Source organism: Meriones unguiculatus, chromosome 12 (genome assembly GCF_030254825.1).
Source record: "Meriones unguiculatus strain TT.TT164.6M chromosome 12, Bangor_MerUng_6.1, whole genome shotgun sequence".
NCBI classification, from domain to species: domain Eukaryota; kingdom Metazoa; phylum Chordata; class Mammalia; order Rodentia; family Muridae; genus Meriones; species Meriones unguiculatus.
Genome location: NC_083360.1, coordinates 19,514,906 through 19,528,314, shown reverse-complemented (window position 1 = coordinate 19,528,314; position 13,409 = coordinate 19,514,906). Strand labels below are relative to the sequence as shown.

Sequence of the window (13,409 nt, the reverse complement as noted above, 5' to 3'; positions counted from 1 at the left end):
GCGTAGCTTCCTAGGGGTGCGCTCTAAACTGTGCTCGTCCACCCGCTCCGCCCCCGCACCTGGCCAATAGGCGCGCAGCAAGCTCTCCGTTGGGCCCTGTAGTGTGCACAGCAGCAAAGTTCCGCCCTCAGGCAGCTGTCTTTTAGGGAGCGCCACGCCCCAGCCAGGAGCAAAAGGACAGAGGCTGCCTGGCTCAAGTTGATGGACGTAATTGTCCAGGCCACCTAAAATATTTTAGCTTCCAAATAAGAGGATACACTTTGCCTGACCCCGTTGTCTAATAGCTGTGTGGCCTAAGCAACTTCTTCAATTGTTCTGTGCCTCAATTTCCTCACTTACGAAATGTAAATAAGAGTTTCTGCCTCTAGAGTTGGAGAAAAGAGCATGAAAGGTACATGGAGCAGAGCAGTTTGTGGCTATCAGCATTAGTCTTATCAGTACTGGTTATTAAAATTTACTGAAACTCAGAGGTCTGTTCCATTTTTCAAAATCGAAGACAATTGCCTATCTGGGGACACGTTTGAAAGTGAAAATCTGCCAAAAAAAAATAGTAGTAAAAATTTGTAGTGCTCTGTAGTTTAAGTGTTAAAATTCCTAGAATTAGTGCCTTTAAAACCAAGACTATGAAGGAGTGTTATTACTGCTTTTAAAATAGTATTAGTATATAGTACAACAGGCTTTGGTCTGGTGAGGGCACAAACTTAGCGATGTTCAGTTGTAGGCCTCTGCTTACACTTCATTGGCTGCATGGAAAGAAGGGCTATCCTAGGTCTGTGTTGGAGACCCACCTCATGGTGACAGCTGTCAGCAGCAGACCCTAGTGTCACCCACCACTCACAGGTTAATTAGTTCCGCTCGTGAGCACAGGGGTTTCATCATAGCACCGAGGACATTTAGCGTTGGATAATTGGAACTAAGATTGCCTGTATGTTTACAGTAGTCACTGCACGTCTGGGCTCTAACCCTAGAAGCCAGCAGCAAGCCCCTGCCCTCAATAATAAAGATCGAAAGCATCTGTAGCCAGGCCTGGTTAGCACAAGCCTGGAATCCCAGCCGCTCCAGAGGCTGAGGCAAGAGGATCACAAGCTTGAGGCCTGGACAACAGACTGAATTCAAGGCCAGAATGGTAACTTAAGGAGACCCTGTCTCAAAATGAAGAGAGTACTGGGGATGTTAGTGAATGGTGGAGTGTTTGCCTAACCTGAGCTGACTTACATTCAATCCCTGAAGCCTGGAGGAAGAGGGACGAGAGACATTAAAAAAAAAAAAAAAAAAAAAAAATTAAATATTTCCAAAGATCCCCTGATGGGTAGAAGTCATCTTTGGCTAAGAACCAACATCTGCCTCTGTTGTCTGTAACCTTCAGAGGCAGATGTTATATTGAACCACAGGCACAGTTTTAGCTTGTAACAGGTAATACCTGCAGACCTGTGCCAGAAGACGGCAGGATGTGGGCAGCAGAACATTACACTGTCAGGAGCTGCATTATGCCAAGAAAAATTGTTGAGAAACCTGATGAGAGGGAATGGGTCTAGTGCCCTCCACGTGCCAAGCACTGTTTTAAGCAATCTGCGAGTGTAAGCTCACATTCCTGCACACAACAGTCCTATGGCCGTCTGTGAAAACTAGGCATGAGCAGTCTCAGACACCTGCCTCAGCTACACTGAACCTGGTCTTCGAGAGCTGGCGTTCCTCTCATTCACCACCTCAGCCAGCAAGGCATGAGCTTGCTAGAATGCACGTGTTAACCCACGGAGGTTTTTTCTGAAAACCCTCAAAACATCAAGATTTGATATAAGCTCATGATTGAATACAGAACTGTGACTCCAAAACATTAAGTATATCTCATCTTCTAAAATCACCCTTAGTGTTAAAATAAGAATGTCAGCCAACATTCTTTGTCATGTATTAATAAGCCAAGGAGTCTTTAAGGGCTCTTACATGCACTGTGTCATTTATTGGCAGATAAACATTTCCTATTTCCAGGATGTTGTGGTAAAGACAAGCTACTATATTTCAAAGACCTACATTCCAGTCCAGTGTTGACATTGCTTTGCCCATAAGAAAAACAATGTCCTAGCTCACAGGGTTGCTGGACCACCAGAGATGCAGAATCATACCCTAAAGACCTTTGTACTTGGTAGCGCTTACAAAGCCCACAAGCTTCAATGTTGTAAATTTTAAAATGAGTCTTTTGGCCCATATAATGTTATTTATTATTTGCCCTATGATTATCATGTGATATTATTTAACTAGCTACCACAAGTAATAAGACACAGAAACCTGTTAGATTTATAATTGCCTTATTTACCTTGGGCTGGGAAGATATTTCACCTACACTGTCTCAATAACCTCACCATCCATCTCCCAGCCCCCATCCAATGCTATCCACCTTAATCCTCCTCATCTGGTCTACCTTCCGTACATCATCCCATGGTACTTGCTCTTGTTCTTCATCTGAGCCTTTCCATGCCATTGTTGGAGTCCTTTCTCCTGGACCATGTGGTTTTTTTTCTCCATGCTAACCCATCATGGCATCCTCCTTAATCCTCTCTTCCCATCCATCTGTTTCCCATGATTCCCTGTCCTCAAAAGATATATACATTCATGCTTAGATAAGTAGATAGATAGATAGATAGATTCACACATTAGATGATAGATTCACCCAATAGCTGGTAGATATGATTCATAGATACATAGGTGCATAGATACATAGATATTGAGTTTTAGACAATAACTTTTCAGCTATGCAGGAGTCTTGCTCCATAATTCTAACATCCAGGAAGCTGAGGTAGGAGGACTTTTGCAGGACTGAGGTACATAGGGAGAATGTATCAAAAAGAAAAGTAAGAGTGTTTGGCCAACGACATGAAAACGAGGAAACAGGAATTAGGATGGCCCCGCAGCCACAACAAATAGATTTCACGTTATGGTTCAGCCAGCAACACATCCATACAGTTCTAATTTACACATTTCAATTTAAGCCTTATGAACTAGGGTCAATTCATGGTATTAGTAACAGTTCTGGGGCTTCTGACAGCAGTGACATTTTAGAGAAAGAAATGCCAGCGCACGCCTGGAAGAGATCGACATTTGATCCTGCGTGTTGTTGCTAACACACGTGAGTGCTAATGGCTCCATTTCTGTTTTGCTTCTGCCCTGAAAACAATAATAATAATGTCTACTTAGTCCCCTTTGTCATCAGCTTTACCTGGTTTCATTCCTAATAACTTTGGTCATTATCAGGATTACTTAAATAGTTGAACGGAGGAACAATTAAAGCCTCTCCTGAAACCCTAGTCCAGAGGGAGATCTAGGGTTACTTCCTTGGGTAACACACTCCTTTGTATCGAGTCGGGGGAGGGTTGTCTGCAGAGGCTAGAGAGGTGCTTGTAGTAAGCACAAGCTGAAGAGACAGGCACCGAGGGAGCATGAGGAGATGGACGGAAAGTCTTGAGTTAGAGTGTATGGAGCAGGCCACTGCCTGGTGTCTGAAAGATGTCCACTTGCCCTACGGTTGCCCAGAGCCCCCGGGGGATGATCTTCACTCACTAGCATGCCTGGATGGTTCAAAAAGGCGTGGTATGGGCTGGCTTCTCTGCTCAGCTTTTCTTCCTTCCTCCTGATCATCGTTGCCTTGGCTGTGCCCCATTGGTTGAGCGGGAAAATCCTGTGTCAGACTGGAGTGGATTTGGTCAATGCCACAGACCCAGAACTGGTCAAATTCATTGGGGATATTTACTACGGGCTCTTCCGAGGCTGTAAAGTGCGACAATGTGGGCTCGGAGGCCGCCACTCCCAATTTACGAGTGAGTATGTGGGGGTGTGCAAACTGATGTGTGCACTTTCTTGTTTTGCGAGGGTGCTTAGGTCTAAAAGTGGGATTTGACTATCGCCTGTCTAAACATAACATCACTATAGGCAGCCACCGGCTCCTGTGTAGCAATGCAAAGAGAATTTTCTAAATGAGACGAACAAAACTATGAAGACTAAGGATTTGTATATTTTGTCTTTTACTTCTAGTAATAATGACTAGTAAAATATCAAGTGCCCACGTGCCAGCCATCCCACTAGAAGCTGCACATCTCCTGACTCCTTTAAGCTTTACAACATACTTAACAGTGAAACCATCATGACAGACGCCAGACCTATGCCGTGTGACGCTAGTGGTCTTAACCACAGCAGTGCACAGGTGTAGACTGCCTGCAGAAGGCGACCTCCGGGAAGCATGGCAGCTGCCCCCACATCCGTGTGTATGAAAGCTTCATAGCCTGAGGAACAGTGGAGGGACTTTGCTGGGAGAATACTCCTGGGGGTAGAATTGCAGCTGACACATTTCCTGGCAGGGAGACTGGGGGAGGCACGTGAGGTCTTAAAGATGCACAGCCAGCAGTACTGGCCTGAGCTCAGAGCTCCTCGGAGGCAAACGGAGTAGTCCCGTGAAGCCTTAAGGCAGGAGTCCAAACCAAGGCTTGGGAAAGATCTTCTGAGGAAGAGAAAACAGAACAAGCAAGACAATATTCTGCAGCCTTTAGAATCAAACTAGTAAGAAGTGTTCTATAAAACTATAGTTAATCAACGGCTTGTTATTTAGAAATCTTACCCATCACTTGATTTTTGTATCTGAGAATTGTAGCAATGATTTAAAAACCTGGCCAGGACATGTATCTCACTAAATATATAAAAATAGATTGTTCTACCCCTTGATAAACAAAATACAAATTGTGTTCATTTTTATTCTAAAAGGAAACATGTGTTCATTGTTTATTGAAGAAAAAAATCTCTGACTATTTATATGTACTCACACAGTATTTAAAATGGACCTTAAGTATTGGAGGAATAACTCTATCACTACTGCAGTCTAGGGGGCTAGAAAGGTGGCTGGCTCAGGCATGGTCACCTGAATGCCTGTAACTGCATTGCTGTCTGGAGTGGAGACGGACATATGGCTGGAGATTACTGGATGCCAGCCTAGCTCTGAGTTCTGTGAGAGACTCTGTCTCTAAGTAATAAGGCAGAGATTGATGTTAGATATCTACCTCTGATCTCTGAAAGCCCACACACTGCACACGCACACACACATACACACACACACACACATACACACAGACACACACCAAAAAAGTAGAAATTGAAACATAATTCATTACACAATGGTACTTTATTTGGATGCTCTGGATGCCCAGTATGTCCATGGCAGGGAAGCATGTGTCTCTGGTTGCCTAATGTGTTCATGGTCCTAAAATGGTAAGGCCCTGCTATCCCAGCTCACAGAAATTTGAACTGCTTCTAATGGGAAGCTGTAACAATGAATACCTTCTGTTTACCCTTGGAAAAACCTCAACAAATGTCCCTTTCTTCCCTTCCCCTTCCTTCTATGAAAGATACCCACAGGCACCACCCCTGTTTTCTCTAAGCATCAACACTTTGAGCTATGTATAGAAGCAGTTTCATTTTCACCTGTGACTTGGGCAGTATTTGAGAATGTTGTCTTCAGCTGCTCTCAGGTCATCCCCAAGGATGTGTAAGTGTTCATTCACAGTACCTGGAAAAAGACCATGCTTGAAAGGTCTCGGGAAGCCTGAGGCAGCTTCTTTCTGTGATTAGCTCATGTTGCTTGCACGACATGGTTTATGGACATTGTGTGTGTTACTACATCTCTACGGATGATCTAAATTCCTTCAGGGCCACAGCTCTCATGTCTACTACAATGTAAAGTAGCTATGGGGTGTTTTAGCATCTCCCACCCTTGACAGGACTTCCCACTTTCTGAAGGTCTACGGAAAACATCCCTGTTCACAAGGCAGTATGCAAGTCAGCAGAGAGGCGCTTATGAAAGTGCTTTGTCAACCTTAGAATGGGGAGTTTTTATTGAGCCTCCTTTATAAACAGCCTCTTTTCTTGCCATCGCAGAGTCTCCTAGAGACTCATCTGAGAGACTCAACTCCCACATTAGTCTTGGGAAAACCAAAAAATTTTCAGCAACAACCACTAAAGTCACTTTTATGTCCAGAACTTCTTAAATAAAAGTACTGTTTGAGTGGCTGCAGAAAGCAACAAGCAATAAGCACTGAATTAATGGTGTGCGTGCATTCAGGTATACTGTTGAGCAGATACGAGACAGGCACCGCCAGGAAAAGAGGGATGACCTGCCCAGAGAAGCCTCCTGTGTAGCAAAGGAGACATGGGCCATACTGGGACTACAGAAATAGCACATTCATCTCTGAAGTGTCCCCCTCCCCTTGGTTCATTTCCTCTATCCTGATTTTATCCTGACATTTTATTTTAAAAAAAATGAGAATCAGAGAAATCAATGCATACAATAACTTCTGTGAATGGACCTAATATACAGTGTGTGGCCGTTTTAGGTCTTTAATCCCCTCTTTAAATCTTGCCCCAGGGCCAAAACCTGGGTCTGACTTCCAAATTCATGCTTATGTATTTGTCTCACCAGGGCAAAAGACCACATGTTTCTGGAATGAGGAACAAATCAGCTAAGTTTTAGATGCTGAGAGAATAATCAGTTCTGATAGTCAAGCAAGGCATCACTTCTGTAAGCTTAAATTTAAAGAGAACCTTCTAGAATGTGAACTGCCTTGTGGTTAAAATTTTTAACTCTTGTTTATCTAAGGTCTCTTTAGCAGAACAGCTAAGGTATTACTTCCTGGCTATGTGGTGTTCGCCAAACTATTTAACTTATCTGGGCCTCAGTTTTCTCATCTGCAAGAATAAGAGTGGGTGACCTGGGGAGCAAGCTCAGTCAGCAAAGTGCTCCTCATGCAAGCATGGAGGCCTCAGTTCAATCCCCACTACCCATGTAAAAACTGATGATCGGTGGCATGTCTTTGTAATCTAAGTGCTGGGGTGGTGGAGATGGGAGGATTCTAGGGCTTGTTAGCCAACAAGCCCAGAGAACCCTGGGTCTCAGTGACAGACTCTCAAAAGTTAATGTGACTAGCATCTGAGGAACAACCTGAGACTGACCTCTGACCTCCACATGCATGAGCACATACATGTTCTACATGTACATTCACACATACACACACATGCATGCACACACGCAGAGAAAGAGAGAAAGGAAAAGAATGTGTATGAAGCGGCTGCACACAGCTTGTACTTTATTATCATTATTTATTTATTTATTATCATACTTAGTAGCATCGTTAATGGTGGCTACGGATCAACTGTGTTCATTGCTGTGGATTCCAAGCTGCAAACTAAACTTCATTAAGTTAGAGACGCCTAAAACTGTTGGAAATAGTACAAAGGTGAAAGAGGAGTGAGCCACAGCTTTCTTGGGGCAGTACAGTGCGACAGAGTAGAGTTCCTCTCAAAAACTAATGAGAAGAACTGTTGAACTGAGACCCCTAAAGGAAGACTTGAATTTCTAAATAGTGACATATGAAAGGTAATTAAAACCTCAGTTTATTGGGGGATCCTGAGCTGGGCTAACACACATGAGCGTGAAAGAGATTCACCCTGTACAAATAGGATGTATGCATAATTAAGACACTTCAACTGGGAGCTGTGGACTGGGAACTCATTATCTCCTTCTCCACAAAACTGTTTGTGCTGAAAGTTCCCTCTCGTCCATCATCATCATATGGCTCTCAATTTCTCATTTAATCAATTCCAAATATAGGTTCGTATCTTCATGTGTGTGTGGCTCGTTCTTTCTTAAATCTGCATCGTGATGTCATACCTAAATGTTTTCAGTCATTTTGTTGATTTTTACGAATTAACCTACCTCCAAACTTTTGCTATTGTCATAAACAGTCAATGTATGTACACAACTTGGAATACTCTGGTCTGTCTGGACAGCAATGACTAGCAATGAAATTGCTCCAATAGATGCTGCCTTGGATCAAGTTGCTTTTTAAGAGGGATATGGGATTCAAGTGTGCCTTTTTCCTACATTAACAAGGAACTTTGAACCTTGCCAATCATGTGAGTGACTGTTTTGGATTTTAAGGATTTAGTGAAGGTTTCTGTACTGGTCATGTGTCCTAAGGATTGCATGATCAAGAAATGGGATATGAGACAGGCATTAGCTACTGTGTCTGAAATAAGAGTCTCAGGGTTTGAAAAGTGGGAATTGGAATGGAAAGGGAAAGAACAATGCCTGAGAAAGACAAACTCCTTGGAAAGGAGCCCATCTTCCCAGCCAAAGTTTCCAAAGCCAGAAGATGACCGTGCACAGATAATGACAAATGGAAACACAGAACTGGAAGGAAAGTTGAATCAGAACCCAGGATGTAAATTTGAGTGGTGCCTGGAAACCTCTGAATGGGAAGGGCAGAGAGGGAAACAAGAGCTCTCACTCCAGCCCAGCGTGGTGATGCGTGCTTTCATTCCAGTGCTCGGGGGCCAGAAGCAGGTGAATCTCTGTGAGTTTGTGGCCATCCAACCTGGTTTTCACAGCCAATTCCAGGCCAGCCAGGGCTGTATAATGAGACCTTGCCTAAAACAATAAAAATAGATTCGTTGTTGGGCTTGAGAGATGCCAACCTTGTAGGATTCTTTAGTATTGATTATTTTAAAATTTCCGTATACAATTGTTTAAAACTGACCTTGAACTCTTGATAGCACATAATGCACAGGCCTGTAATCATAGAATCCATGCGACGACTATGCCCACAGATGTCATTTCTGAGAACAGATTTTCTGGGCAGTATTTGAAATACACTTAGTGAGTCGCTTCATTTTCTCTACCAGTACCAGTGGCCTAGAGAAACAACATACAAGTGAAGATTTCCCTGACCTCTTCTGCCACATTCACATGGAAAGTTGCTATTGCCATGAAGTATTATACAGTGTTAGATATTAAGTGACCTTCATACTTGGCAGCAATAGCATCTATCCTGCCAAGCCAGTGTCTGAGGCTTATGTGAAGTGCAGCCATTCACATCAGGGCTGCGGGATCAGTGTTATGCCAACTGTGGGGCACATTCAGATTTTGTGTCCACTCCAAGACAGTGCAGAATGCTGGCCAGCTAACAAGTGGCAGCTTTGGGATCCATGAACCCATCTCAGGAAGTCTCTTGGTTTTTTGAAAACCCAGGATTTTTTTCTGTCTCTCCCTTATTTTCTGCTTGCTTACTTCAGGATAAGCAAGTTCTGGCATCGTAAAAGGAGCCACACTCTGACCTTAAAATACCATCTCTCTTCGCAGTCTTCCCACATCTGGTGAAGGAGCTCAATGCAGGCCTCCATGTCACGATTCTGCTGCTCCTCTTCCTGGCCTTGGCTCTGGCTCTGGTGAGCATGGGCTTTGCCATTCTCAACATCATTCAGGTCCCCTACAGGGCAGTCAATGGCCCTGGTGGCATCTGCCTTTGGAATGTCCTGGCAGGTAAGAAACCCTCAGGGGAGAGAAACTGGTGTCCACTCCATCAGGCTGAGCTCCCAAGTGTTAACCAGGGAAACTTGGAGTTCCTTTTCTGGGCTCTTAGCCGTGTAAGTGAAGGACTCAGAAGGAAGCTAAAGGGCATTTTTGAAATTGGATTTTGGGAGAAAAACAAGAAAGCAAACAAGCTGTAAATCCTGGCAGCTGCCAAGAGAAGGGAGATGGAGAAAAGAAAGTCCATGACATCAAGAAAGCAGACAGCTTCAGCAATGGAGGTCAGGAAACTGTGTAGTGAATGGGGTGAGAAAGCCCAAGGTGTCCTTAAAAGCATGCTCAGGCCTTTGGCCAGTATCCAAACAGTGAGGAGAGAAAGAAAAGTTACATTTTCAGGGCTGCATAAGTGGCTACACAAAATAAGGGGCTTTGGAGAAAGGTTATCTTATTAAAGCGCTAATTATTCCTCCCAACCCTTAGTACTTTCTCACAGAAGTCAGATTTCCCAAGGGGCTTGGAAGGGTGAGCTCCTACTCAGGTGATTGACAGGCCCAGCTGGATTTACTCTTAAATGGAAGGGAGACTAAAATGCAATGTTTGGGGTCTCTACCCAGTGCCAGGGGTAAAATCCTCTTCTTTTGAATAGAAATTTAAATTCTATTCTTTTGATCAGGAAATAGTAGCTCTCTCTTATGGGTCTCAACTGGGTACCATAGCCCTTTAGTTGCTAAGGACAGTCTTTTCTTTCCAGCATTACAAGGGAAACAGAAGGAAGAGTCCAAAGACAACCAGGAGGGAGGAAGTCCAAAACTGACCATGAGGGAAGGGTCCACCTTAATGGTCCCCAAATATGTCAAGCCCTGTGACATAAGCAGTTGAGTGTAAAGTATGAAGAAATTAAAGTATTTACTCTCCACCCCTTCCATGCACCTATCTGGATCCAAAACCTTGAGGAAAATGAATGTTTTCTTTGCTGAAAATGGCAATGTAGGAGTATGTGTTCACATGGATTAGATAATAATTTACTAATCATAATTTGTCTTTAATTGTGTACTTAATAAATCATCTATAATGAAAACAATGAAATCTTATTTAAAGAAGAAGACTGTCAGCTCCTCTTATTTGTCTGTGTACTAAGGCCAGCTACCTGTATAGTCACCAGAACTGCAGGTGTCTTTCCTCTGTATAGACTCTCATCTTAAAAAGTATTCATTCCTGCTCATTAAATAAATACTTGTTTCCACACACGTCCTCCCTCGGAGAGACCTGTGGGTCAAAACGCTCTGGGGATGCCGTATCAGATATCCTGCATATCAGGTACTACTTTATAGCAGTAGTAAAATTATAGTTATGAAGTAGCAGCAAAATAATTTTATGGTTGGGGGAGGTCACCATGACATGAGGAACTGTATTAAAGGGTCTCAGCATGAGGAAGGTTGAGAACCACTGCTCTAATTTCACTGATGAGAACATAGCAAATTGGTGATCAGAAGAAGCATACCGCTAAAAGGGATAAAAAAAAAAAAGTAAATTACCTTTGACTGTTCTTTGACTAAAGAATCCCATATAGGGCCTTATGGAAAGAAAATGGGAGGAAGATACATATAGAGATACATAAGCTTTGCTGCATCAGTTTATATCATCTAGAGTTCCAGAAGCAAGAGAGACTGGAGAGATGGCTCAGAGGTTAAGAACAATGGCCATTCTTGAAAAGGTCCTGAGTTCAATTCTCACCAAACACATGGTGGCTCTTGTGCACTCTTCTGAAATATAGGTAGAATGCTATAAAAATAATAAATAAATAAATCTTTTTTTTTTTTTGAAAGTAGGCAAGGCTCAAGAATAACATAGTATACATGTTTTTATAGTCATGTCCTTATAGGATACTTATTAGCACAGGAAAATGTTCATGGGAAAAGAAAACCGAATTTAAAATCTAATTAAAAGAACTTTAAATTATATTTTAAAGTGAAATATAAAAAATATATATACTAATGTGTACGGAGTTTGGCCTTTAGGGTGAAACTAAGTTTGCATTTTCTGTGCTTATAGTTGTCTCTGGTGTTCAAATTTTCTTTAGTATATAACAGTCTTTTAAAAACATAAAAGATATAGCTTGTTATACTGTTAACTTTTAAAGATAACATCTTACTCTGTATCCCAAGCCAGACCTCTAACTCATGGTGATCCCCGTTTCAGTCTCCCAAGTGTTAAAATTGCAGGTGTGAGTCTCCACACACAGCTAAGAATGGGGTTTTGTTTGTTTGTTTGTTTGTTTGTTTGTTTGTTTTAAGTCAGGCTCTCACCACCCACATGGCCTGGAACTATGTAGACCAGGCTATTCTCAAACTCACAGAACTCCACTTGTCTCTCTCTCCCAGGTACTAGGATATCACTTTGCCCAGACTCTTTCCCCCGTGTCTGATTCACTTAGTGTAAGTCAATTGTCCTCAGATTTGCAATCCTCCTGCTTTCCTCTGGCAAGCCTTGGAATTACAGACATGCACTACCAGACTCGATTTAACATGTCTGCTTTGGTTATCAATCTAAATCAAAAGGAGTGGGGAGGGGAGGAGACCCTTTTTCCTCAGTTGCTAGGGAGATGAGGGAGAATTGGAACTATAGTTTCCTTGCTGCTTTCCACCTTCTCTGGAAAAGTACAGCGGGAGGGTGGAACCTTACCCTGCAGAATCGGCTCTTATCCTGTCCTACACAACAACTCATCTACACAGAGGCATAACGGGTCTGCAGAGCGGTCTTTACTATGGGGGACAGTACTGGATTAGAGGAGTAGGAGGCGTCCAGATTCAAGTCTATCTCTCATTATTCTTTCCAGTCAACCCTCCCTCTTGTCTTTGATACTGTGTGCATTAGCTACTGCTTTTAAATTTGCGGTGCTCTATCAATTCTTCCAACCCAAGACTTTGTCTCACACGGCACAGAAGTGCCACCCCGGTCGAGGCCTTCCAACTAAAAGCAGGAGCAGTAGCTAAAGGCACTATTTTGCGGTTTCAGGTGGAGTCGTGGCACTAGCCATCTGCAGCTTCATGGCTGCGGTGAAATTTCACGACCTGACAGAGAGAATCGCCAACTTCCAGGAGAGGCTCTTTCAGTTCGTCGTGGTGGAAGAGCAGTATGAAGAGTCGTTTTGGATCTGCGTGGCAAGCGCCTCAGCCCACGCAGCAAACCTGGTTGTGGTGGCAATCAGTCAAATTCCCCTCCCAGAAATCAAGACTAAAATGGAAGAGGCCACAGTTACCCCCGAGGACATCTTATACTGATAACTGGCTCCTGTCCATACCTGCTACGTCAGTGGGAGGGGGCATTCGCCTTTTCCAGCCTTCTAGCTCCGAAATGGCCCCGTTCTCGGTAGTAAAAAGAAGGCCTTGGAGGGACTAAAGGGGTAGCTGTGCAAGGAAGGAAAAAACTCTCCCAATGACCAGGGTACTTAACTTTTCTTTTTGATGACCTTGGAGTTGAACCGGAGACTCCTGCACTTGTCAGCTGTGCCTGACACTGGACAATTCACTTACTGACTAATCCTCGGTTCCCTCATCTCTGCAAGCTTTCTTGTGAGGTTCCGATGGTGCTGCTGGTGCTGCTGCAAGCACAGTTCTCTGCATATATAAGGAGGTTATATAGACCCCAATAAGACGCAGTAGAACCTTGCTCTGTTCTCTACAGTATTGGAGATCTGCAAAGAAAACTATGATCATGTTCCCGTCCTTGAGAAGTAATGATGTAGCCACGTGACAAGGAAATCAAGTCGCAACAATAACACTAAGACTGGAAATGCCTGTGAGTTTCTGAGCTGCCCCTATACACTGGACACCGGCTTGTTTGCTTGGTTTTTGGTTTTGTCTGGTAGTTGGTCTGGTGATGCTGATCAGCTCCAGGCTTTGCCTATACTAAGCAAGCAGTCTAGAACCGAACAATAGCCTCAGCCCAGAGCACCATTCCAAGACTTTTCTACCTATTAACTGGCTAGACTCTCTCAATATTCCCAAGTGGCCAGAGCCCTTCTCGCTCCATTTCACAGATAGAAAACTCAAGGTACAAACAAGTTGTG

The 13,409-nt window shown here is 43.4% G+C and overlaps 1 protein-coding gene across 1 annotated transcript; it reads left to right on the top strand.

The window, feature by feature from the left end:
- Positions 1–3,556: 3,556 nt before the first annotated feature.
- Clrn2 (clarin 2) lies at positions 3,557–12,621 on the top strand. The gene is made up of 3 exons (XM_021664397.1): positions 3,557–3,809; positions 9,173–9,352; positions 12,356–12,621. The coding sequence occupies exons 1-3, from the start codon at positions 3,557–3,559 to the stop codon at positions 12,619–12,621; spliced, it is 699 nt and encodes a 232-aa protein (XP_021520072.1).
- Positions 12,622–13,409: the final 788 nt, after the last annotated feature.